This window comes from Notamacropus eugenii, chromosome 3 (assembly GCF_028372415.1).
Source record: "Notamacropus eugenii isolate mMacEug1 chromosome 3, mMacEug1.pri_v2, whole genome shotgun sequence".
NCBI classification, from domain to species: Eukaryota; Metazoa; Chordata; class Mammalia; order Diprotodontia; family Macropodidae; genus Notamacropus; species Notamacropus eugenii.
Window position 1 is genome coordinate 371044275 of NC_092874.1, and position 27545 is coordinate 371071819.

Genomic DNA, 27545 nt, shown 5'->3' on the forward strand with positions numbered 1-27545 from the left:
TGAATTACCAAAACAAAAAATAATATCTTAATTTAAGCTCAGAAAAACAAAATTAAGCAAGTCATAAATGAGTTGTCAAAGAAAACAGACCTGGACCAGATGGGTTGATAAATGAATTCTATCAAACATTTAAAGTGCAATTAATATCTATGTTACAGAAATTATTCTAAAAAAAGGAACAAAAGATGCTCTACTAAGAAACTCCTTTCAGAGAGAAGAGGGCAAAAGCAAGTTCTTAGATGGGAGATTTTGTTACCAGATTAAAGACATCAGAACAACTGAGTTATGAAGCTAGTTAGCAGATGTTGCATGAAGAAGCCCTGAGTATTAAATGAGACTATCTGGTAGATAGCAGACAAAATGCAGAACCCAAACTATTGTGTTTATTCAATTTACTTAGCTGAGCCCTCTCTGTGGCAGAGAATTACTTCAGAGATGTCAAGTACCTAGGCAATTTTCTCTCTATATCTGTGTTTTGCTGTGCTGTACTTTAAGATTCCTGAGGTCTTGGCCACAGAGAATAAGAAAGTGTTGGGTGATAATAATTGTGTGTCACCACAAGGTCTGTTAAAAATGTCTTCTGAACCCTTCTCTAGTCCCTCAGACATGTCTATATCAGAGATCACAAAGCCATGATAAAAGGAGGATAGGAAGTGACTACATGGACAATATTGAAGAGCAGGATATGTTGGATGGTTGTTATTGTTTTCTGCACCCAAACTATTTACTCAACTTAACAGATGTAAGGCTGAATTTTGTTGGTCTCTTGGTAGAGAAGAGAAAGGAGGCCAAATCAAAGCAAGGAATGTGTAGCAATAAGGCTTTATACATCAGAGATCACAGAAATATAGAAATTAAGAGTGAGAAAGGACTTCTATCATCATCTAGTTCAACTCATACATAAAAGGTCTGACTCTTCATGGCCCCATTTGGGGGTTTTCTTGGCAAAGACACTAGAATGATTTGCCATTTCATTTTACAGCTTATTTTTACAGATGAGGATACTGAAGCAAACAGGGTGAAATGACTTGCCTAGGGTCACACAGCTAGTAAGTGTCTGAGGACAGATATGAACTCAGGAAGATGAGTCTTCCTGACTCTAGGCCTGTCACTCTATCCAGTGAGCCACCTAGCTGCCCATGTTGACCTTACATCATTAATAATTACTCTTTTACACTAGAAGGACTTGCAATTGATGCAAAAATGTTCTTAATGTTCCTTGGAAATAAAAGTTTTCATTTTATCGCTATTTTCTTTGTCTTATGGATAAAAAAAGAGAGAATACACTATATTAATTGATGCAGATTGGCCTTTCACAGTAGACTTAAATTCTAGTCCTTCTAGTACTGTATGGCCATTCAAATGGTTCTGAATCTATCTGATTGTATTATTGTCTTAATGGTAATTTTTTTTTGCAGCTTTGTGTTTTTCAACAAAGTAATGAAAGGATGAAGCTTAGTCTAAAAGATGTGTATTACAAATACCACCACACTTTCTCTCCTACCACATATATATCTGCCCATGCACATATCTGTTTATTGGAAAAGTTCATGTCCAAATAGAAAGAAAAAAAAGAAAAGCTCATGTCTATCTTTAAAATTACCATTAAAAACTCTTCGAAATCAATATAGTCAACATGATGGGGTTGCTTATGATAGAAGAATAATAGAATACTAAATTTCTAGGGTGATTATTGAATATAGCATTGTATTGGCATGGTGGGAAGACACATTTCTAAAACAAATATAATTCCTTTTGGTGCTACCAACTTTTTAGCTCCCAAATCTAGGAAGAGAGTGAAAAAAGTATAGAAACAATGCTTTTTGTTTTTGTCTTCAGAACAGAATTTTTTCAGGAAGACGGCAAGGGTGGGGAAGAGCCCAATGTAAAAAGTACAATCAGTGCAATTCTCTAAGTTATGCTCTATCAAGGGCAACAAACTTAATTCAAAAATATTTTTCAGCATTTCGTAAATGCAGTCCTAGATACTAGAGAGAAAAAGGTGAAAAACGACACAGTTCCTGCTTTCAAAAAGCATATGATTTAATAAGGGAATGAAGTATGCATAAATTCCTTAATTCCTTAAGTGACTGTAGTATAAACATATAATTTTCAAATGAAGAAATATAACTATCAACAGCCATGTGAAGAAAAATTTTCCCCCAAATCACTAATATTAAGAGCTACAGAAATTAAAACTACCTTAAGGTTCTACTTCATACCCATCAGATTGGCAAATGTGATAAAAAAGGAAAATGACCATTTTTAGAGAAGGTATCAGAGGACAAGCACACTAATGAGCTTTTGTTGGAGCTCTGATATTTGAAAAAACAACTTGGAACTGTAGGCCCAAATCACCAAATTATGTATATTATGTAATGATACCACTAGTATACAAATCAAAGTTAACATAGAGGAGGACTCCAATATGTAAAAAAATACTTATAGTATCACTTTCTGTTCTATCAAAGAATTGTAAACAAAGCCCATTAATTGGAGAATGATTGAACAAATTATTGTACATGAATGTAATAGAATACTACTGTGCCATAAGAAATTACAACTTTAACAAATGCAGAGGGACCTGGGAAGACTTGTATGAATTGATAATGCAGTGTGAAATAAACAGAACCAGGCAAGTGTCTAGTTTTCAAAATAATCCCAATAATGTAAAAGAAAATAACTTTGACACAAAATTATAATAATAAAGTGATCAATCATATCACTCACTTTTTGGCAGAAAAGTGATAGACTAGAGATGGAGAACCAAATACAAATTTTTAGAGATGGTCAATATATAGAATTATGGTGCTTGACTGCACTTATTAGAAATAGAAGAAAGACTTATGTTTGAAGGACAGGGAAGAATGAATTAGTAGGTAGTGCTAGAGATAAAAAAAAAGTATCAAAAAACCATTTTAAAAGTACATAGTATAAAACAAAAAGCAGTTCAGAAAGAGATATAAAATGAGCAATTTTGTTACAATCATGTTCAATTTAACATTTACTTTAAAAATATCCAAAATGTATGAAATGAGAGACCTGACCAATGAAAGCCTACTCCTGAACAACAAGTATCGAATATTCCGCTTGATGCAATTCCCTATGTGGGCTTTGGAGTAAGACTATTTCCTGTCTACTAGTCTTGGCTGCTGAGCTGGAACTAAGTATGCATTTGAAAGGAAACTAACCAGATAAAGGGAGCCTTCCTTCCTCCTTAGATGCATTTGATTGAGAAGGACAAACTGCAGTAGGCTTCCAGGAAGTAAGAAGGAAGTCGTGAATGCTTTATCTTAGCTTGCCACTCACTTCAGAGAACAGATATTAGACTGACTGGGGCAGCTAGGTGGTGCAGTAGATAGAGTACCAGTACAGGAGTCAGGAGAATCTGAGTTTAAATCTCACCTCAGACACTTGATACTCACTAGTGACCTTGGGCAAGTCACTTAACCCCAACTACCTCATCCTGGATCATCTCAAGTCATCCTGATGAATATCTGGTCACTGGATGCAGATGACCGTGGAAGAGAAGTGAGGCTGGTGCCCTGCACAGCCCTCCCTCACTCAAAACAAAGTCAAGTGCAAGTCATGTCATTATTTCTCTGATGTCATGGTCTTCTTCGGCAACAAAGGACAAACACACATTAGACTGACTACCAAACTGAAAATCTACAGAGCTGTTGTGCTGACCTCGTTGTTGTATGCCTATGAAACCTGGACAGCATTATCAGCATCACGCCAGAAAACTGTATCACTTCTATTTGAATTGTCTTAGGAAGATTCTGAAGATCAGCAAGATAAGATACCAGACACTGAGATCCTTACTTGAACTAACCTGACAAGCATTCAAACTCTGCTTCAGAGAGTGAGACTCCAATGGGCTGGCCTGTTCAAATGTCAAATGTCAAATGTACATTTGCCTAAAAGACTATTTTATGGAGAACTCACACAAGTGTTCACATGGTTGTCAGAAGAAGTGATAGAAGAATGCTCTCAAGGTCTCTCCTAAGAACTTTAGAATTGATTGTGTGACACGGGAGACATTGGTACAGGACAGTATGGTGTGCCCTCATCAGACAAGGTGCTGTGCTCTATGAGAAAAGAATTGAAGTAGCTCAAAAGAAATTAAGATGTGCAAATTTAGAGAATCCACCCCAAATGTTCACATGGACTATTTGTGCCCAATCTGTGACAGAGCATTCCAAGCACTGGTCTGATCAGTCACAGTTGGATTCATTATAACATGACTGTAACATAGTGAAGTAATTTTTGTCCTCTTCAAGAACGAAGAACAACAGCCAATCTTAATTTGCTACTCACTTTAATTTCCTGGGTTTTCTACAAGCCAAGTTCTTCAACCAACCAGGAAATACTTCCTGTCAGTGTCATTTTGGTACATCCCCATTCTGGTATATCCAATGCCTTTCAAGGATTTTTTTAAAACTTAGTTAAAAGACTTAGATAGCTTGATTGACTTACTGAGATGTATTCTCATTTGGTCAAGATATGAGGGCATCTTATCATTTACTTCAGAGGGGGAATAACTGTCTAGACTGACCCCTCCCCTAACATGTATGTAAAAATTCATGGATCCACTTAAAATTCTTTTTTGTTTTTCATATGCTGAAATGTTCATATTTATTGGTAATTGTTAAGTTTATAATAAAAAGAAAGTTTAAGCTGTAAAATAAAAATAACTGTCTAAATGTAGTAAGTATTTAAGAGAAGATCAAAGAAACATGAAATTGGGAAAGGTAGGATCACTTCTATTGGGGGAAATAGCAAAATATTCACGGAAAAGATGACACCTGAACTGAATGTCTTTGTAGCACTCACCAAACCCTCCAGGTTCTGCTCCTGATTCACCAGATGTTTCCTCACTATACCATAGCAGTCTTCTTATATATAAATTAACTCCTCCCCTTACCTCCTCACCCTGGAAGTTCAATCCACTCCTACTATCCCTTCTTCAGCTTAGTTTTTTCCTCCCAAAACCTTCATTTAAAGGAAAGCGTGTAGGTCAGCCATGTCTTCATTCCTTTCCAGCCTCTTCTCTTATCAGGATTCTCTTTGCTACATCTTTGCCCATTTTCTGTTTCTTTTTGAACTGCTTTTTGTTTTATATTATGGACTTTTAAAATACTTTACTGATGCTTTTATTTTGTATATCTAGCACTATCTACTAACTCACCCTTCCCTGTGCCCCAAATAGAAGCCTCCCTTTGTAACAAATAAGTATAGCCAAGCACCAAAATTGAACGTATTGACCAAGTCCAATTCTTACCTTCTCCCTTTCAGCTTCCTTTTATGTATTGTCTCCCCTAATTAGAATATAAGCTACTTGAGGTACAAATAATCTTTCCTTGGCTGTTTTTATATGCCCAGAACCTAGGAGTTTCTGGCACAAAGTAAGTGCTTAATAATGCTTGTTGAAAATTGTTTAAGCAAGCAATGGAGGAACTACCATCCAGTCTGCTATAACTCAACATATTCATTCCTAAAAATCACCATCTATGTGAAATCTTGCAATAAAAACCATAGGGCTTATGGTAAAAATAGGGTTGTGGTATAACACTCAAAAATTTAATCAGTGAGATAAAAAAAAGATAGAAACCTAATAAAAACAGTAGCACAGTGTTACGCATGTTAAATGAAAATACTACAATAAATACTGGCAAACAAGGATGGTACAAAATAGGCATGATTAATAAATATATAGGTAGTGTGGCACAGTGACCATGTCATAACTAGAACTCATTCTGGGAATACGTATTGAAAGTTGGACAGCTGGTTTTCATACTGTCTTGCCAAAAGGCAGCAATGTTTCCCATGTGAAAGTCAATTTCTTTTCATCCTTCATTGTAGCCACTGTCTAGCCTTCCCATATCCCTCTGTGGTAATGTCAAGCTCTCTAGAAGAACAACCAACTAAGATAAGCATAGGCTGGATTCCACACATGTAACTGTTGAAAAATAATGTTAATATTATACCTGGTTATTTCTTCTTTAAGTTCACAGGGATTTTCAGCATAGAATTTGATGCCAAAATAAAAGGTATATGGAGGACCAGCTAAAAGATGAAAAAAAAGAGTTAAGACAATTTTAAAAATAAAGTTATCCATAATAATTGAATACGTGTATAGTTTTGCTCTTCTTATAGAAGAGCAAACCTTATAGACCTTTCCGTGTGTGTGTCATTATCACGTACTTAAGATTTTTCAGAAACCTAGTCCTACCCAAAGCTCAAATGATTTATTTACTAATTTCTATATAAGCTGATCAAGTGTTTTAAAAGTTTTATCATTTCTTTTAAGCATCATGAATCAATAAAAAACCATTACATAAGTAGTTTTAATATAATCGGCAAAAACAAAATTCTAACATTATTTGTCACAAGAAAGTCCAAGAATAAAATTCCTATCATAGTCATTTATAACATACAGACAGCATTTCTGGTTCATAAATGGGTAAAACCAGACAAAGATGAGACAGAAAAGGAGAGAAGCGAGAGACTGTTAACACAGGCAGGGTCAGAAATGTCAAATTTCTAATACAGAGTAAAGAACTCAGTTATTATGTAGGTAATGAAGGACATGATATTCATTATCTGATAGATTAGTTGTGATCTGAAGATTTTCCTGAATATTAAAGCTGTTTTTTCAGAGAGCAGTTAGAATCACAATGATTATTCCTTCTGTGATTTAAGTTGTTCTTTATCTCTCTAAGAAATGTGTATTGAGTGTTCTATGGTATATTGACTCCCAAATATTTTATGCATTTTGTAGTTATTGTGAATTGAACTTCTACTTCCTTATTTATCTTCTTGTTTTCATTATTACTACATAAAAATGAGGCTATTTCTTTAAGTTTATTTTGCAATCTGCAACTTTACTGAAGCTATCATCTTAATTAGTTTCACTGCTGATTACCTAAGACACATTAAGAAAATAATCATATCATCAACAAATAGGGAAAGTTTTGTCTTATCACGGCTTATCTTTATTCTTTTAAATTCTTTCCCTTGTCTTATTGCTATTATTATCTTGTCTAGAACTCTATTAAATAGTAGTTCCTCTATTTACTGGGAAAGCTCCTGGCATTTCCTCATTAGATATAATTCTAGCTTTTGGTATTAGATATTTGATCACAACAGAAAAAGATTTCTATGTCAGAATTTCTTTTTGTGAAATAATTTTAATCATATATTGTTTTCACAGTATCAAAATTTCTCTTAGTAACTCTCTCACTTTCCCCAACTAAAGAACTATTCCACATTAAAAAAAAATAATAACTTTAAAAGAAAAAGAAGAGAAAAAATTATTATGACATAGAAAAAGTCTGAAGATATATGGAGTGTTCCACAGTTGTGAACTCCCACCTCTGAAAAAGTGTGAGGTAAAGGAATATTCTTATATTTCTTCTTTGGACTCCATTGTTGTCCTTTGTATTTTTTTTGCAACAATCACTTTCATTTTTTTTATGGTAGTTATATTTTCCATTTGCATGGTTGTAGTCAATGCATATTATTTTCTTGAGTCTCCCTACTTCACTCTGCATCAGTTCATGAAGATCTTTTTGTACTTCTCTATATTCATTGTATTCATGATTTCTTATAGCATAGTAATATTTCATCACATTTATGCACCACAATTTGTTTAGCCATTCCCCCAATAGATGTCTACTTTGTTTCCAGTTCTTTGCTACTATAAAAAGTACTGCTCTAAATATTTTGGTGTATATGGGGAATTTCTTATCAATGACCTCCTTAAGGTATATGTTTAGCAATGAAGTTTCTCAAAGAGAATGCATGAAATCTGATAATTCTTTTGATTCTTCTAGGCTTGTTCTGAATTCATCATTTTAAATTTTGTTAATTTCATTTTCCATTCTCTTCTGACTGTCTATAAAAGTCAACTAACTCATTTTTTGGAATTCAGTTTTCTTAGTAGGTTCTAAGAGTCAGCTTTTCCTTTTGATTAACAATTCTCAAAGTTCTTTTGGCTTCATTTTTATCTATTTCTCTTGTACTTTTCAATTATTCCTCTTGTGTTCATTTTGGGGCAGCCAGGTTGCACAGTGGATAGAGCACTGCATCTAGAGGCAGGAAGATCTAATTTTTAATTTGGCCTCAGACATTTCCTAGCTGTGTGATTCTGGGCATGTCACTTAACCTGTATTTACTTCAGTTACCTCATCTTTAAAATGGGAATGATAATACTACCTGCCTCTCAGGGTTGTTGGGAGAGCCTAATGAGATAATAACTGTAAAGCACTTAGCACAGTGCCAGGCATACAGTAAGCACTATATAAATGTTGGCTATTATCATTGACGCTCTTACTATTATCATTATTATCTGTTGACTTGCAAATTTTTAAGAATGCATATTTAATTCAATAAGTTTCTTTTTCTATATTATTGGCGAATATTTCTAAGGATATGATTTTTCCTCTGAGAACTACTTTGGCTATATTCCAGAAATTCTGGTATTTTGTCTTAAACAATCAAAAAGTTTTAAAAACTCAAGTTCACAGACTCCAAGTTAAAAACTCCTGATATAGACTATTGATATAAAAAATGAGACCAGTTCATTGAGATCCCCCCACTTACAGACACATACACATGCATGCACATGCACACACACACACACACAACATTTTATTGTATTCCTTCTTTAAAAATCTGGGAGATAACACAGCAAATATCATTAGACATCTTAGTTACATGCTGACTCATTATTGGTATAACTTTTTTCAAGTATTATTCAAAATGAGTGTACTTGCTATTCTCAGAAGGAAGTCAAACACTCTTTGATGGTGCATGATCTCATCTAGGTTAAAAGGGAGCCACTTAGTAAATTGCCATCTTAGAAACTAGACTGGAATATTATTGATGTGAAAGAAGAAAGGTTCTTAATTTATGCTCTAGGGAAATCTAGCTCATTAGAATTCAAATGACATATAAACTTTTTTTTTCCCTTTTAAGATAAAAATTCAGACTCTCCAACTCTTTAATTTGAAAGCAAAACTTAAAATTTAGGGAGCTAGAAAAGGTATTTACATGTTACTAGGCCAAACTTCCTCCCCTGCCCCTCAACAAAATAAGCCATTTTATCCAAGGGGATAGCACAGTTCACTGTATGAAAGTATTTATACATTTCAAAAATTGTCATCTGCTAACACAACCCATACCATTATTTTGGACACCGTATAATTATCAAATCATACTTTGATAAATTAAAAATTAAATACATACTGTTTATTAGTTCTTTGTGTTCTGCAAGGGTTTTTGCAGGATCCAGCCAGTACTGTGTGAGGAGAAAAAAAAGGTAGTTTGACAAATTAGTTGCTCACCATGTCACAAAAATATATATCACAGTCTAATATCAGCTCTTTTGTTACTTGTATTAGGAATTTCATCATATTGGATAAATTCAACTAAACTGAATCCAACTCAGCATTTATTATTAAACATCTATTAAGCAGAAAGGCACTGTGTTAGTGCTAGTTAGCATTAGTTCTTTACCCAGAATTAAATCAACCAATTCAATTTCCTTAATAGTGAACATGTATAGGCATTGTAGGTTTAAGGATACAAAAATAAAAAAGCAAATAGTCCCTGAAAGAGTTTACATCTAGTGGGCAAAATAAAACTCAACAAATATTTACTAAGCAACTGCTAAGTTGTTGAGCACTGTATTAGATGCTCAGGAAATAAAATATTTAACTAACACAAGGTTCCTGCCTACATTGAGATTATAGTCTAAAAGGGTGCCATGTCACCCCATCATCCCAGCCTCCAGACTGCCATTATTGAGGGGAGTGACTCCCTCCCCCTCCAAAACTGCTGACCAGTGGCAGAAGCAAGGCACTTTAACTAAACCATCAAGGTATTCTAAAAGAGACACAAGAGTCTGTGCCAAATGGGTCAAAAAATCACTCCTTCAATCACCACCTTCCCTCAGATCTATATGAAGAGAATATAGGACCCTGACCCCAGGAACACTAGGAATAATAGTTTCACCCAGCATAACCCCAAACATTAACAGCCCAGTTTCCAGTCAGACCTCTGCAGCCTGGGGACCATAGCCCATGTAGAGATATGACCTGGTAACTGCTTCTTCAGGTTCTGGGAGGCCTGGCCCTCTGAGCAGCCACAGTTACTGAAAAACCAGGAGACAAAGCTCTCCTTATCAAATTGTGGCATTGTTAAATGGCTCAAAATCAGAAAGAGACATGGGTTTTATCAATGGAAATTACACTAAAGAAGACACATTGCCTCTTTTGCTTTGCCACTGAATGCTAATGGGCCTTTCCATCTGACTTGTAACTAAAACCTCTTATGCATGGTGTTTCCCCATTAGAATATAAGTTCCTTGACAGCAGGAATTGTTTTTCTCTTCTATTTCTGTTCTCAGAGCTAATTAGGCCAAATGATCTAGACAAAGTGCTGCTCTGATGCCTCATCGTAGCATAGAGGTGACCAAGGGCTCTTATAAATCATACAAGTCAATGGAGGACTTCTAGGAGCCAAAATGGTAGAGTAAGCAGAAAACAGGAATACTCCCATATTTACCTCCAAACAGCTACAAAATAGTGCCTTGAAATGAATTCTAGGGCAAAAGAATCAACAAGATAGGGTGAAACAATTTTCTAGCCCAAAACAACTTGGAAGGTCTACAGGGAAGGTCTTTTTCACTTGGGTAAAAGCAGAGCACAGTCTAGGGCAGGCAGTGTCCTGGCAAGCCAGCAACAGGCCTTGCCTCAGCAAGCCGGTGGGTCCCTGAGTGCCAGGGTAGGTCCCTGAGTGCCAGGGTAGGTCACTGACTAAAGATCAGGTGAGTAGCTAGTGCCCTGTCCCCCACTTCCCACTCCCAGAGCAATACCAGGCCCCCACTGCCTTCTTAGAGATGGATAAACTATCCTTCTGTTAAATCCTGTGTGGTTTTTGTTTTTCAGTTAGTAGCTTCTGAATTTTCCTCATTTTCATCAAACCAATCCTGATATTTGTGAGTGTTGTGACCCAAAGGAGTAAATGCAGTGCTAGATACTAAATCTCTGAAAGTTTCCAACTCCTTTTTTGTTACCCTGTAAGCAAAATAGAAGAGCAGAGATATTACCTATCAAATTTATGGACAGAAAAATTTATGAATGAATAAGACAGCATTGTGGTATATAAAATAAATACTTTTGGTTACATTCAACTAAAAAGAATCTGTAAAAGTAAAACAAATGTAGCCAAAATTAGAAGAAAAGCAGAAAAACTGGGGGAAATTGTTATAGTTTCTCAGATAAAGTACTTATCTCAAATATACAGAAAACTGAATCGAATTAATAAGAATATGAAACATGAGTCATTCACCAATTGATAAATGATCAAAAGATATGAACAGGTAGTTTTAAGAAGAAGAAATCCAAGCTATGTATAATCATATAAAAATGTTCTAAATCATTATTGATCAGAAAAATGCAAATTTAAGCAACTTTGAGGTACCATCTCATACTTATCAGTTTGGCTAAAATGATAGAAGGGGAAAATGATAAATGTTGAAGGGGATGTGGAAAAATTGGGACATTAATTCATCATTGGTGAAACTGTAAACTGATCTAACCATCTTGAAGAACAATCTGGAATTGTGCCCAAAGAATTATAAAACTCCCAAAGAATTTTAAAAACTATGTATACCTTTTGACTCTGCAATACCACTTTTAGGTCTGATTCCCAAGGTGATCAGGGAAAAAGGAAAAGAACCTGTATCTGCTAAAATATTTATAGAAGTTTTTTTTTATGGTGACAAAGAATTAGAAATTACAGTGATGCCTATCAATTGGAGAATGACTGCATAAGTCGAGGTATATAATTGTAATGGAACACTATGGTCCTATAAGAAATGACAAGCAGGTTGATTTTATTTTATTTCTTAAATAGTATTTTATTTTTTCCAATGACATGTAAAAACAATTTTTAACATTCATTAAAAAAAATTGAGTTCTGAATTTTTTCCCTCCTTTTCTTTCCTCCCCCCTCCCTAAAAAGGTAAGAATTTTAAATGTTAAATATGTGCAATCATGTAAAATATATTTTTCATATTAGTCATGTTGTGAAAGAAGAAACAGACCAAAAGAAAAAAAATTGTGAGAAAGATTAAAGAAAGTCAAAATAATATGCTTCAATTCCATCAGTTCTTTCTCTGACTACGGATGGTATCATAAGTCTTTTGGAATTGTCTTGGATCACTGTATTGTTGAGAAGAGCTAAGTCATTCATAGCTGATCATTGCACAACATTGCTGTTACCGTGTACAGTGTTCTTCTGGTTCTGCTCACCTTATTTTGCATCAGTTCAAAACCTTTTCCAGGCTTTTCTGAAATCTGCCAAACAGGTTGATTTTTAGAAAAACATGGGAAGACTTCCGTGAAATAATGCAGAGTGAAATAAGCAGAACTAAGAGAACACCATACATAGTAACAGCAATATTATTTGAACAATAACTGCATGGCTAAGCTATTTTGAGTAATATGAACATGTAAACCAACAATGAAGAATTTATGAAGGAAAATGCTATCCACCTCCAGAGGAAGAAAGTAATATATGGAAGTATGTGTTGTATGGTTCTGCATATATATATCTATACCAAATGTTGGCCTTCTCTAATGTGGAGTTGGGAAGGAGACAACTAGCAAGTGAAAATGTAAGAAAATAAATTCAATAAATATAAGATTAAAAAAAAAATCTTGGGGGGAGGAAATGAAGCAAAGAATTACTATTTTAGGGTAAGAAAACAAAGTCATTGGTACATACTAATAAACATACATATGTAAAAGTCAAAAGATTAACAAAATTTTAGTTTTTTAAAGTTGGAGGAAGATAAGCCAAGGCTAATCCAAGGATCATTTCATCAACAACTCTCATGAATAGGAGTCATAGGGTTTCCAAAGCCACCACTTTGCAATTTAAATAATGCTTTTATGTTCAGTAAGGGATAGGCTTCTTATCACCTTTCAGCATCAACAAAGTCAAATGTTGCTACAGTTTATCTCATCACAGTAAAAACATATCCTACTCTTCAACAACAAATGAGATTCCAACTCTACTGCCTACTGTCAGAAACTGCTTTTTACCCTCTAAATGGTATGGCCAGATTTAGATATAGCACAGGGGAATGGAGGCTTTGGCTTAGATGCCAACATGAGCCTTCTCTCACCAATTCTTCTCAGTGAGGATGGCTCCCTTCCTCCCAGGGTCTACCTTCTCAATGGAGCTGACTGCCACCTGTCCTGGGGACCCACTATGCAGAATAATCTAGACCAGCACTCCTTAAATAGTTTAAGAAGCACTGACAGGTTCTCCAGTGAAAGAAGTTTAAGAAGCCCAGATCTAGACCAACAGATAATGAACGTAAGGGAACCATCAGCCGAGGGAAAGGTGGTGGCCTCCAATACTACCCCGTCCTCCCATAGTAAATATAGTGACTAAAATATCCATAATCATTGAACCAGGGTCTTTATGCCTAAGCTTATACCCAGTTTTCTTACGCTTTACTCCTCCAATACGTATTCTTTGATCTAATGAGACTGAATTTCTAGATGTTCCACAAACAAATACATTTCTTAGTTACATTTTCTCTGGCTGTCCTTCATGCCTTCAACACTCTCCCAGCCTCCACTCTACCCACTGACCTCCCTGGCTTCCTTTAAATCCCAACTAAAATCCCACTTTCTACAAGAAGTCTTCCCTAACACCTCTTAATTCCAGTACTTTCCCTCTTTTAATTACTTCCTATTAATCTTTGCTTCTGCCCATAGTAGGACTATTCTTCTTAAATTTTTTTTTTATTTTTAGTTTTCAACATTCACTTCTGTAAGATTTTGAGTTTCAAATTTTCTCTGCCTCCCTCCTCTCACTCCACCCTAAGATGGCACGCAGTCTGATTGATATAGGCTCTACATATACATTCGTATCAAACATATTTTCATAATAGTCATGTTGTAAAGAAGAATTAGAACCAATGGGAGGAACCATGAGAAAAAAAAGAGAAAATAGTATGCTTTGATCTGCATTCAGACTCGATAGTTCTTCTGGATGTGGATAATATTTTTGCAGTTGTCTTAGAGCCTTGCACTGCTAAGAAAAGGTAAGTCTATCAAAGTTAGTCATCACACAATGTTGCTGTTACTGTGCACACTGTTCTTCTGGTTGTGCTCATTTCACTCTGCATCAATTTATATGTCTTTCCAAGTTTTTTCTGAAGTCTGCCAGCTCATCGTTTCTTATGGAACAATAGTATTCCATTACATTTACATACAACTTGCTCAGCAATTCCCCAATTGATGGGCATCCCTCAATTTCCAATTCTTGGCCACTACAAAAAGAGCTGCTATAAATATTTTGTACCTATGGGTCCTCTCCCCATTTTTATGATCTCTGAGAAACAGATTTAGAAATGGTATGGCTGGATCAAAGGGTATGCACAGTTTTATAGCCCTTTGGGCAGAGTTCCAAAATGCTCTCCAGAATGGCTGGTTCAGTTCACAACTCCATCAACAATACATTTGTGTTCCAATTTTCTCACATCTTCTCCAACATTGATCATTTTCCTGTTTTGTCAAGGACTATTCTTTCCTGTTCTTTGGTGAAGGAGAACCGGAGATGGAACCAATCTGTGAGATTCAAAAGGCTGAAAGAGCCAGTAGTGTTTGCCACTACAACTCTGATCATAGACCTCCTTGATTAAAGTCAGCAGAATGAATGGATCCAGTGGCGAGACTTTGTGACCTGCAGGTCTGAGAGTGACTATGTCCATTGATTGCTTCAGGTGCTGACAAACTCTACTGATTTTCTCAACCTTTGAAAACTCATGAGTTTATTCTATTTCCGATTCTCTTTCACCTAAGAACAGGAATATACACCTTAGGGGTCTTATTTTCATCTCCCACTCAAAATTCAGGCTCTCAATAATCAAACATTACCCACCCTTTGCTCCAGGTTTCTAGGGGATCCAACCCTTGAGGAAAACCTCAATTCTCCTATTGCTATCACACTGAGCTTCCATTTTTGTGTGTTTGCTCCAATATAAGTGAACATGCAACCAATATCAATTAACTTTTACAAAGAGAAGATAAAGCAAGAACCAAACTCCCAAAACATTCCTTTTGACCTGGAACATATTTTGTCTTTTACCATCTTGGTCCCTGGGAAGGGAGGACGCACACTTAAAGAGGTCTCTACAAAGGATTCACTTCACCAAACCACTCTCTCATATGACATCACCAATGGACAGAGTCACTTCCTTGCATGCAGGACACAAAATGTCTCTGTCAGGTCGATCCATGCTGTTGGCCTGGGTTTAGCAGGTCTCTCACTAAGGTTATAGTGGCTACAACTGCTGGCAACCTCTGCTGATCTTCTGAACATGAGAAGGTCATTTTGTCTCCAATTGTCCTCCATCAAAGAATAGGAAAGAGTATGTCCCAAAATGTCCCAAAAGGGACAGAAGAAACAAAGCTACAAAATAGATTTCAGGCCACATGGCGCCCAGTTAAGGAGAGCCCAAGACCTCTCCCCCATCCAGGAGGCCCACAGCAGTTTTTGCTTCACTTGCCACCAGGAAAGAGACAGATGAGTACGTCCAATTATTGCATTTGGTAGGTACACTGAGTTTTGGTTCGACAATTACTTAAAAAGCTTTTCTTCACTAGTGTTGTAGGCAAACAGGGGATAGTCACAGAATATTTGTTCATGCTCTGAATTAGAGGCAGGTCCCCATCGTTACATACTTTTGAACAGATTCCCCAAGTGTTTATGTTGGTTGGCACCAGACAAGAGTTCTCTATGTATGCTTCCAGGACTCGATCCTTCTTGATGAGTCTTCCTCCCCACCTTACAGAAGTACTTGGCAAATCTTAAAAAACATTCTATAAAGATGCTAGTTAATATTATTACTGAAGGCTGGAGTAGCTCTACATCTTGCTAGTTAGTGGTACAGGGATGCTATCTTTCTGTACAGAAAGGCAGGACATGAACCAGTATAGGTTACAAAAGCTACTATAGCCCCTCAAGTATTCCCTGGAATATCCACTAAGGACACACATAACTTACACCTGTGTTCCATTTGAAAACTTAACAGGATCTGCCAAATACATAGTTCCATGCAACATTCTGATTAAGATATAGTGTTATCTACTTCTTGATTATTCCACAATTTTTATGTTCATCCTCTTGTCATTTTTGATTCCTGTATACAACCGTTGCATGTAACAGATGATTAATAGAGTTTCTGCACTTATCATTTATAAGGCATCATTTAGGAATGATTTATTTCACATCAGTGTTTTTATGCCCAGACTTAAAGTCACTTTAACATTCGTGTTTTGGTATATTTCTGTAAAAGCTTCTGGGGGAAAAACACATACTTATAAGTAACATTTTCTCCACCATTTTCTTAAGTCTAGAAAATCAATAAAGCAATAAACACTGTCTTCAATTGTAGCATTCACCTTTTTTCTGAGGGGTAGCTACTAAGACTGAAATTATAATTATCAGCTGGTTCAAGCTGGCTCCAGTATCCCCTATGCCTTAACCTTCCCACTTTTCTCCCTCAACTGAGCTAAAAGCTTTTCCCTATGCAGCCACAGCTATTTCTAAGTGTATAAATACTTTTTATCTCTTTTTCTAGTTTTTCTCTCTTCTTATTCACTGTTGGACTGTTTTTTGTTACTTTTTTCTATTGTCAACGTGCCTGTTTCTACATCTCCAACTCTTCCATTTTACTTGCTGCATCTATCATGTTAGATAGACTGAGAAATCAGATTGCCAAGGTTTTAGTAACTAATTGAGTAGGTCATTTCCCCTCTGCACTAGACTGACATCTAGCATTCTGGAGAGAGTGCCAGGACTCTAGAATTCCCTTGACACTGCAGTGGCAGGTCAAACTACTGTGAAATACATGAGATAGAATATTGTTATGGATCTTGCACAAATTAAACATTTAATACATTTTTTCTGAAAGAAATTGAATCATCATTTAATATGATAATTTTTAAAAAACTACTTGAAAGCTTCACAGTTGTGTCTGAGAGAAGAGGAATGAATTTGAAGCAGACATATGTCTGCTTGGGACATTTCCTAGAACTATTGTCCTAGTACATATTATCAAAAACTAGATCTATCCAAGTCAAACAAGACAATTTAATAACTTTAGCTCTGGTGTTTACAAGTACATTTCTTAAATTAAGGTTAAACCTTTTTAAGCATCAAGGTAAAATTTAAGAGGAAATGTTTCATATAATACCATTTAAATATCTATGATAGAAACAGTATTTCCTATGGTTCTTCAGTGTGGGCAGTGCTTAGTTTATCCTAAGACTAGCTTTTTCCTGCATGAGGCATCAAAACTCTCCTTTGAGACTTGATTGGCTTGAAGACTGCCTAAAGTTGTTGGTGTGGCTTCCTGTTCTCTTGAATATAAAAGAAACCTCAGTCCCATTTTTAGAGGCTTCTGACTGTGGGCCAACAGCATGATTAACATCAGGAGGAACTGCACTTGGTTGAAATAATTCATCATTAAATTTGCTTGAAGAAATGTCCCTTCTCTGATATAGTTAAATAAACTTTCTTTTTTAAACAATTGTTTCTTTACCCAATTATATGTAAAAACAATTTTTAACATTTATTTTAAAAAAACTTTGGGTTCCAAGTTTTTTTCCCTTCCTCTCTCTCCACTCTTCTTCCCGAGGAGGCAAGCAATTTGATACAGGCCATACAGGTACAGTCATGTAAAACACAGCTCCGCATTAGTCATGATGTGAAAGAAAACAGAGACCAAAAAGAACAAACAAGAAAAATAAAGAATGTTTTAAAAAGTATGCTTTGATCTGCATTCAGATTCTATCACTTCTTTTTCTGGAGGTGGACAGCATATTTCATCATAAGTCCTTCAGAACTGCATTTCTGAGAATAGCTAATACATTCATAGTTGATCATCATACAATATCACTGTTACTGTGTACAACGTTCTTCTGGTTCTGCTCATTTCACATTGCATTAGTTCACATAAGTCCTTCCAGATTTTTCTGAGAGCATTTTGCTCATCATTCATATATCACAATAGTATTCTATCACAATCATATACTATAAATTGTTCAAAAAAGAGCTACTATAAATATTTTTTGTACATAATTTGTGCAAGATCCATTTTCTCTTTTTAAAAAAATCTCTTTGGGATAAAAATCCAGTGGTGGTATTGTTGGGTTAAAGGGTATGCATAGTTTGATAGCCTGTCGGGTTATCATTCGGGCTATGCAAATTACTCTACAGAATGTTTCCAACAGTTTACAACTCCAATAGTGCATTAATGTCTCATTTTCCTTTTCTGTCATATTAGCCAATCTGAAAGGTGTGAGGTGGTACCTCAGAAGTACCAATCAATAGTGATTTAGAGCATTTTTTTATATGAATATCAATAACTGAATACTTCATTTGAAAACTGCCTGCTCATATCTTTTGACTATATATCAATTCAGGAATGGCTTATATTCCTATAAATTTGATTCAGTTCTCTATATGTTTGGGAAATGAAGCCTTTATCAGAGAAACTTTCTATACATTTTTTTTTCAGTTATGATTACTCTGTGGTTCCCTCCATCCTATTTTCCTTCCTGTTTAACCTCTCTCTCTCCTTTCATCCTCTCTGTCCACAAAACAACCACTTCCCCTAATCTTCCATGAATTCTTTTTTGGGGGCCTGAGAATTCACATTTTTTCTTTGAGGCTTTGCATATAGCAGTTTTTGACTCTGTTGTCTTCTTAAAATTTGTTTTGTTTCTTCTAAAGGTGTTTTGATCTTTCCTGTCACCACAGTAACTTTCTATGGTCAGTTTCTTCTTTTGCTTTTGCTCATTTTCCCAGCCTATTTTTTGATTTTTAACTTGATGTTAAAGAGGGACTCTGATCCTGGGGTGGAGGGAACACTGTTCCAGACTTCAAGTTTTTTGTGCAGATGTTTTCAGAGCTAATTTGGGGGGTCTGTAAGTTTTCGGTTCTTCCAAGATGAGATGATCTGACAGGTATATTTACTACTCTCCTGGCTTGTACTCTCATCTGTGAGCAACCACAAGCACTCTTTCCTGCCCTGGAACTGTGACCAGGGTTCTATTCCCCTCTGGCTATTTGTTCTGGGACTTTGACCCAGGACTGCAACTTGGATTTGCATATAGGCAATGCAACAGAGTTCTGCACCCAGTGCCAGCAAAGGCATCCCTGTAATCTCACCACCAGTTGTCTGACCCCCTTACTGTCTATGAGCTGAGAGCTCTGAAAGACTCAGCTGCCAATTCAATTTTCTCCAAGGCCTGCTGCTGTCTTGCTGAGGTATTGCCTGTGCTGGACTGCACTCCATTCTCACCCTGGTGGAACAGCACATTCTTGTTGAAATTATCTTGGGCTGGAATGTTGTTTCACCCTATTCTTTTAATGGTTTTTCCACTCCACAATTAATTTTGAGGTGTTATTTTAAAACTATTTGGAGGGGAATTTGGGAGAGCTCCAACAGGTCCCTTTCTCTTCTCTGTCATCTTGGCTCTCCCTCCCAATGGTTCTGTAACCTTCCTTTTGTTAATTGTTCAAGAGCCTATGAGTATTTCATTTCATTTTAATTATGGATTTTATTAATTTTATTTCAGTTATGGATTTAAACTACCAAGGAATTGGCCTGAATTGAGCCAAGCCCACAACATCCCATAAGCAGGTTAATTTTATTTTAATGAAAAAATCCTTACTATGAATTAATGTAAGGTTAAACTGAGGTTGTTATAAAAGTATATTAATATACTAACTAGGCATTTCCTACGAGGAAAGGGACTAGAATCATTATCTCTATCACCAAAGCTCTTAATACAAGTTATCAGCTTGAGCTTAAATTTTTATGAAGCTACATTCTTTCATATGTCCTTTGTAGTTAATTTGGATATTTATAATGGTCAAAATGACTTATTTGCTCAGAGTTGTTTTTAAAACAAAATTGCTGTTACTGTATACAGTTCACTTCATTCTTCATTATTTCACACAAGTCTATCCATATGATTCTAAGATCATCAAGCTCATAATTTCCTATACCAGTAGTATTCCATCACAACTTGTTTAGCCATGTCCCAACTGAGGGGCATCCCCACAATTTCCAGTTATTTGCCAGCATAACATAGAGTTTTTACTGCAATGAAGACATACATGTCCAAATAAGGACAAAGAAAGACAATATCAAGGTCAGCTATTTACATGATGATTCAAACCTTTTGTTTCTGTAAAAAAAATAAAAAGACTGATAACACAGCAATGGTTGTAATATCTATAGCAAAGAAAACAAAATCAATCACAAAATGGTCAGCTTTCTCCAGGTTCTATTATGAATGGTAAATATGCAATAAATATTATTTTATGATACAACACAATGAATTCATTCCCAAGCAGTACTTGGACTCCCTTCCAAGTGAAGTAAAACCATGGCAGCTATTGAAGTCTTCTGATGTATCAAAGGAATGTGTGCAGGACGTATCTTATACATTATAAAGTGAAAACAATTTCCCCCCAAAAGAATAAAGTATATTTTCCTTTATTTGTGCAATATTTTTGTTATATAGATACTGTCTGTGTATCAAGTTGGGGTGGAATGGGGAGGAGAGGAAGCTCCTTTTATTTAGAATTAATGAAAATGGAACCAAAAAAGAAGAGACCTATGAGGATCACAAACTACAAGTCAGTGATAATTCTAGAATTTTGTTAAAAGGATGGCTAATGAACATTTAGGAAAGGAAATAGTTATTACAATGAGCCAACATGGCATCATTAAAAATAGTTGATGTCAGAATAATGTTATTACTGTTTTTTTTCAGGGTAGGTTAATGTTGTAGATATACTTTATTATATTTTACTGAATCTCATCTGGTCAAACTAAAGATATATGAGCTAGATAATAACACAAATTGATTCAGAATCAGTTGAACGCCAGAACTAAAAAATTTAATGATTCAATATCAGCTTGGGAAGAGACCTCCAGTTGAGTGCCTAGTAGTTAGTCTTGTGCTTTTTAACTTAAAAATAAAATCAATGGCTTAGATAAAGGCACAAGGAAGATGATTATCAAATTTGAAAACAACAAAAAGTCAGGAGGAATAAATAGTTAATACACTAGATGGAGTTAAGATTCAAAAAGATTATGACAGGTTAGAACATTGGAAGGATGAAATTAAACTGGATACGTGTAAAAGTCTTATATTTGGATTCAAAAACTGTGCATACAAGGACAAAGTGGGGGAATATGGCTAAACAGGAGTTTGTCTGAAAAAGGTTGACAGAAAAGTGTTAATACTAAATGTAATATTAACAGACACTATCCCTTAATCACCCTAGCAATGCCTTGAAATCCAGTAGTGTCTTTACATTCCCACACTTAAGAGAACGTCCATTAGGTGGAGTTGAACCACACCCTAAGTCCCCACCCCAAAATTTTGCTTTGTAAAGAAACCCAGATCAAGCAGGATCTAAGCTTCCAAATTATCTTACCCCCTTCCATTGAGATTCATGACATGAAGGGCAAAAAGGCCAAAATAAAGTGGTTTTTCTTACTCAGATTACTAAGGGCCGCTGGGATCTCATGACCAGGACTTGCTACCTCATGCTAACTCCTCCTCCCTCTTCTCCTAAAAACATGAAGAACTTTTCATGAGTCTCTTAGTTGGGAAATCCATTGTTCTCTGCAATTCATGGGACATCCACCAGGATGACAGGTTTGCTACCCTACTATCTCAATTAAAGACTCTTTATTCTTCAACTCAGGCCTCAACAGGATGTAGGGGTTCTAGTCAACGACAATATTAAGCCCTACAAAGAATCGAATCAGAGTGTGGATGGCTCAGTACACTCATCATAGCTTACTGGTGATTCTGATCATAATACAAGAATCTTATGAACGGTGATAGGTAGACAGATTTACCAAAACTAATGTCAGGGTGAGGGAAGAACAAATTTTAGTTCAATCTCTTATTTTTCAAAATGTAGACTTTCAGATAGTCTCCCATTTACCTTTTAGGTTCCATTTCTTTTCTTTTTTCTTGCCTGTTTACCTTTTTATGTTTCCTTTGAATCTTGTATTTGAATATCTAATTTTCTGTTCAGCTTTGGCTTTTTCATCAGGAATGATTGAAAGTCTCCTATTTCATTTTCCCTGAACGATTATGCTCAATTTTGTTAGGTAGTTGATTCTTGGTGTAATCCAAGTTTCTTTGCCTTCTCTAATATCATAGTCCTAGCCCTTAGATCCTTTCATGTAAAAGCTGCTAAGTCCTGTGCAATCCTGACTGTGGTTTCACTATATTTAAATTGTTTCTTTCTGGCTCCTTGTAGTATTTTCTCCTTGACCTGGTAACTTTGGAATCTGGCTACGATACTATTTGGAGGTTTCATTTTTGAGACCTCTTTCAGGAGGTGTTTGGCAGATTCTTTCAATGATTATTTTACCTTCTGATTCTATGATATCAGAGCAGTTTTCCTTGACAACTTCTTGAAAGGCTCTTTTTTTATTTTGATCATGGTTTTTACGCAGTCTAATAATTCTTAAACAATCTCTCTTGGATCAATTTTCCAAGTCAGTTGTTTTTCCAATGAGGTATTTTACATTTTCTTCTATTTTTTTTCATTTTTTTGATTTTGTTTGACTCACTCTTCATTTCTCATAAAGTCATTAGCTCCCACTTTCCCAATTCTAATTTTTAAGGAACTATTTTCTTCAGTTAGCTTTTGCGCCTCCTTTTCCATTTGGCCAATTTTACTTTTTAAGGAATTGCTTTTTTCAGTTAGTTTTTGTCTTTCCTTTTCCAAGCTGTTGACCCTTTTTTTGTTTAGCTCTCATTTCTTTTCCTAATTTTTCTTCTACCTCTTATTTGACTTTTAAAATCTTGAGCTCTTCCAAGAAGGCTTTTGGGGTTTGAGACCAATTTATATTTCCCTTTGAGGTTTCAGATGTAGGTATACTGACAATGTTGTCCTCTTCTGAGTTTGTGTCTTGATCTTCTCTGTCACCCTAGAAGACCTCTGTGGTCAAGGTTTATTTTTGCTTCTTGCTTATGGTTTTTTTTTTGCCAATTTCCTGGCTTTTAAAATTGAGTATGCCTGCTGGAGCATAGAGGGCATGGACCCAAGCTTCTTATGCTGGGGGCCAGGGGCCTGGTCACTGTCTTTGTGGACTGGGGCCTCAGATGCTAGCAGCTGGAGGCTGTAGGAGGTCTGGCAGCTTACCTGGTGCTGAGGTGGACTCCTAATGGTGGTATCTGGTGTGTGTTATGGCCAGGGAGGCTTTAATTGCATTCCCTGGGGCTACACTGAAGCACATGGAAGTCCGGCTGCTGGAGAATGCCTGCTCACCAGGGACTGTGCTGAAGCACGCAGTGGTTCTCCAACCTGGAGTCCACCACTTCCCCTGGCTATGCTGAAGCCCTTGGGAGGCTCTGGTGTTGGTATGTGCCTGCACCACTCTGGGGCTCACGATGTCCCACTGGCTTGCTAACATGGAGCTTGCTGCTGGCTTGCTGGGAGGCTTCCTGTCCTGGAATGTGCTCCCCTTTTAACTGAGTGAGACGGACCTTTCTTACTGATTCTCTAGGTTTCTCAGGCTAAGAGATTGCTCTACTCCATCTTTCCACTGGGTCCACTCTTCCAGGATTTGTTCTAGGGTGCTATTTTATGTTCTTCAGAGCTGAGTATGGAAAAGGGACAGCAATTTGCTGCTTACTCCACCATCTTGGCTCCTGGAAGTCTTAGGCTCCATTTCTTTCCAAAGGAAAGGAAGTTTCATTTACTTTAAAACACAGATGCTAAAGCATAGTATATCATTCTATTAGAAAGTTAATGCTTAAGGGCAGCAGCAACTTTTATACTGCCGGTCTAGATAAATGTTTTGCATTTAATGGCCACTGACCAAATGTTTGTTAAACTTAATTATATTGAAATGAATGTAGAAAGCCAGTCACCAGGAAGCTTAGTTTAAAAACAAGAGGGTATAGAGCCTATTTAGGCCAGAATAAGCCTTCAGTGTTCCTAAGACTTGGGACAAAGAATACACTGCGGGAGATTAGAGGCAAGAGGTAGGCTAGCCAAGACTTTTTAGAATGCATAATACTCTCTATTCCTTCATGAAAAGAATGAGATCTGCCAAGCTCTTTCAGTTTAAAGTCCCAGGGCTTTCTGGAAGAAATACAGCCAGCAGTCTTTGACTTATCCATAAAATGAGCCAAAGCCTTGTGTGCTCTTCTAAGCATGTGTTCTCCCTTTCCATTGAGGCAGCCAGCTGGTGCCTCTGTAGATAAAGCTCTGAGCCTGAGAATCAAGAAGACCTAAGTTTAAATCTGATCTCAGACGCTTAATGGCTGTGTGACTCTGGGTAAATCACTTAACTTCTGCTTCAGTTTTCTCAACTGTAAAATGGGGATCCCAATAGCACTTACTTCTCAAGATTGTTGGGAGGATCAAGTGAGGCAATGCTTGTAAAAAGCTATAGCACAGTGCCTGGCACCTAGTGAGTGCTTAATAGATGCTTATCCTATTCCACTCAATGAAAAAAAAAAAAGTACACACTTTTAAGTTTTATCTGCAGTATTGACATTTTTTTCCATCACTTTCTCCAGTAGAGACAATCAACAAAACAATAAATCTGTAGCATTTGTTTGCTTTTTTTCTGGAAGGGGAAGGCAAGGCAACTGGTGTTAAGTGACTTGCCCAAGGTCACACACCTAGTAAGTGCCAAGTGTCTGAGGTTGGATTTGAACTCAGATCCTCCTGACTTTAGGACCAGTGCTTTATTCACTGCACCACCTAGCTGCCCCTCATTTGTTTACTTTTGAGGTGTAAATGCTCATATTGACAATTTAACAGAGGCCCTCAAAAGTTAGTCAGATCAAGCTCCAGTACACTTCTTCCCTTCCAAAATATCAAGAACTAAAGATTTAAATTCCCAAACCTATGTAGAGAAATGCAGAGAGAAAAGGCACAGACACCACTAAGACCATCTTCCCTTCTTTTATGTGTTTATGTGGTAGCAAACAAAGCCTTTTGGGATTGAGGCCTTATATCTTCACCACAGTGAAAAATTTATAGGCCCTGCAATTTATACACAAAGATTTCTGTGAGCATACAAAAGAGCCTACAGAAATAAGCATATTAAAAAATTCACACAAGTGATAGTCAACACGTTAGTTTCTTGACATTGATGTTATGACTGTAAATCGCTATGTACACAGAGCAAATACAAAGTATTATGGAATTTAATTACAATATATTAGGCAATATAGAATATAAAAGCCTCCAAAAATGTGTTTCATACAATAGTTTATTTAAGGCATAGCACATAAGAATTTCGTATATATCAACTATAAAGTTTATATGCAAAAATACAATAATTTATACATAGCATAGAAAAAGAAATACCAGAATACATTTCAATGAAGTACATTATCACCAGCATAGCACCAAGTCATAGATAAACATCAACATTATATTCATATCTGTAATCTATAATACTAAGCACTTAGCACACTGCAAAATGAATGTCATAATCAAAAATAGTATCTCTCTCTGTGTTGTAGTTAAATACAAAGCACGCATTATACATACCCCATCACCGGGCATCCTATTTGGCTACCTGAGAAATCACTTCTCTCATCTTTTTTCGAAAGCATCATAAGCAGGCTTGGTCACCAGCCAAATAAGTCTGACATTTCTACAGTGATGTTCTGAGTTCCTATAGGGCCTAGGCTTACCATGAGCAACACAGACTCTTTGGTTTTTGGTCAGAATTCTGAGCTTCTGAACGACTATCAGCACCAGTAATTCTAAGCTTGTAAATATCAATATCTGCATCTCCACTGCCCTGCAGGACTTGTGGATGGTAACAGTTAGTTATCAGCCCCAGGTGTCCTCTGGTCCCTAGACACCTTTGTAACTAGAGTAGAAGCATTCTTGCTAAGGGGTCAGTTTATCATTTTTTTTTTCTCTGATTCTTCTGACATTCTTCATACTACTTTTTTCAGAATAATTTAGTACTTGAAATGTGTGGCATGAACCTCTCCATGGCTTTTTGTGTGATCCTCAAATTCAATTCTTTCTAGATTATAGTAGTGCATGAGTTCCAATTAGGGGTGTGATTGAACTAGCTTATACTGACTGGTGAGAGTCAATTGTTAAATTTTTAGCATGAACATTTATAACTGAGACAATGGTGAATACCACAAAGCAGGGCTTCATTTATTGTTTTGTTGATTGTCTAACCTTAATAAAATGATGGAGAAAATGTTAATAATGAAGATTAAACTTAAAAAAAAATAAGTGGAGTAGAAGGATGAAAAAGATCTACCTCTAGATTCAGGCCTCCTCCATGATCTGAACAGAGATTCTCTCTGGGACCAAAATGAACCCAGTTGAGTTCCCTGATCCTCTTGTGTATATCAAATCCAATTCTGTCTTGGTTGTAATCATCATCTTCTGAGCTCTGATCTAGTTATGTCAGTCTCTCTGTGATAGGTAAGTAGGCAATCTTATGGTGGTAGTGGTGGTGGTTGTCCTTCATTCTCAAAGAGGACCATGACATGACTTGCACTTGACTTGGATTTGAGGGAGGGAGGGCTGTGCCAGGTCACCAGCCTCACTTTCTCCTCCAGAGCCATCTGAGTCTAGTGACCTAGGACGCAATGGAAGACCCTGTCCATTTTAGGCTAAGGTCTTATCAGATTCTCACTTTGAGTGAGATATAGGGCAATCTTATTAGGTAACTGTCTATCATTATTTATCACCTGCTCACCAAATCTGACTAATTAAGAGATAGTAAGTAGGTGATCATGATGCAACACGGTATCTTTGCAAGACCCCAATCATTCCTTGAGACAATTTTATAAACAGGCAAGTTTATCAACAGGCTCTCAACTCCTCGGTATTATTTAACACTTCTGTCCCTGAACATAGTCCTCACTTTCTTTGGGTATCAACTTCTATTGCACCAAGTTCAAAACAAATTCAATCCTGAGTGCACCTGGACATTTAGTCCACATTTTTAGCAGGAGAAAATTCTACTACCTCTGCTGTTCTCTGTTGGTGATGTCCTTGTATATAATCTCTGATGCCCCATCCTTCTCCAAGTAGAATGTTTCTATCTACTGTTCCCTTTTGTAGCAGGCTTTCTATAAGCCCTGACATGCTAGAGTAGGTGACCAGTGGTGGTCTTTTACTTTACTTCTGTGGCTCATACACGGATATAATTAAAGTAAAATTTTTTGTATTAGGCCATTCTTCTTAGATCTTTGATATCCTTGTATGTTTTAGCTCTAGCAATTTCTCATAATTCAACAGTTTCTCCTTCTGCAAGATATAGTTGCCATCACAAGTGCTCATGGTTTATTATTACAGAGGGCACTAGGTGGTGCAGTGGATAGAGCAACAGTGCAGGAGTCAGGAGGACCTGAGTTCAAATCTCACCTCAGACACTTGACACTCACTAGCTGTGTGACCTTGGG

At 36.4% G+C, this 27545-nt stretch overlaps 1 protein-coding gene across 3 annotated transcripts in view; it reads right to left on the reverse strand.

The window, feature by feature from the left end:
- Positions 1 to 27545, reverse strand: part of EPB41L4A (erythrocyte membrane protein band 4.1 like 4A) — a 201601-nt gene that overhangs the window by 105969 nt on the left and 68087 nt on the right. For all 3 annotated transcript variants that reach the window (XM_072597431.1, XM_072597432.1, XM_072597430.1), the window contains exons 3-4: positions 9253 to 9304; positions 5991 to 6069 (exon numbers count right to left, since the gene is read on the reverse strand). In XM_072597431.1, coding sequence (XP_072453532.1) covers positions 5991 to 6069; positions 9253 to 9304 — 131 coding nt within the window. The remainder of the gene's footprint in view (positions 1 to 5990; positions 6070 to 9252; positions 9305 to 27545) is intronic.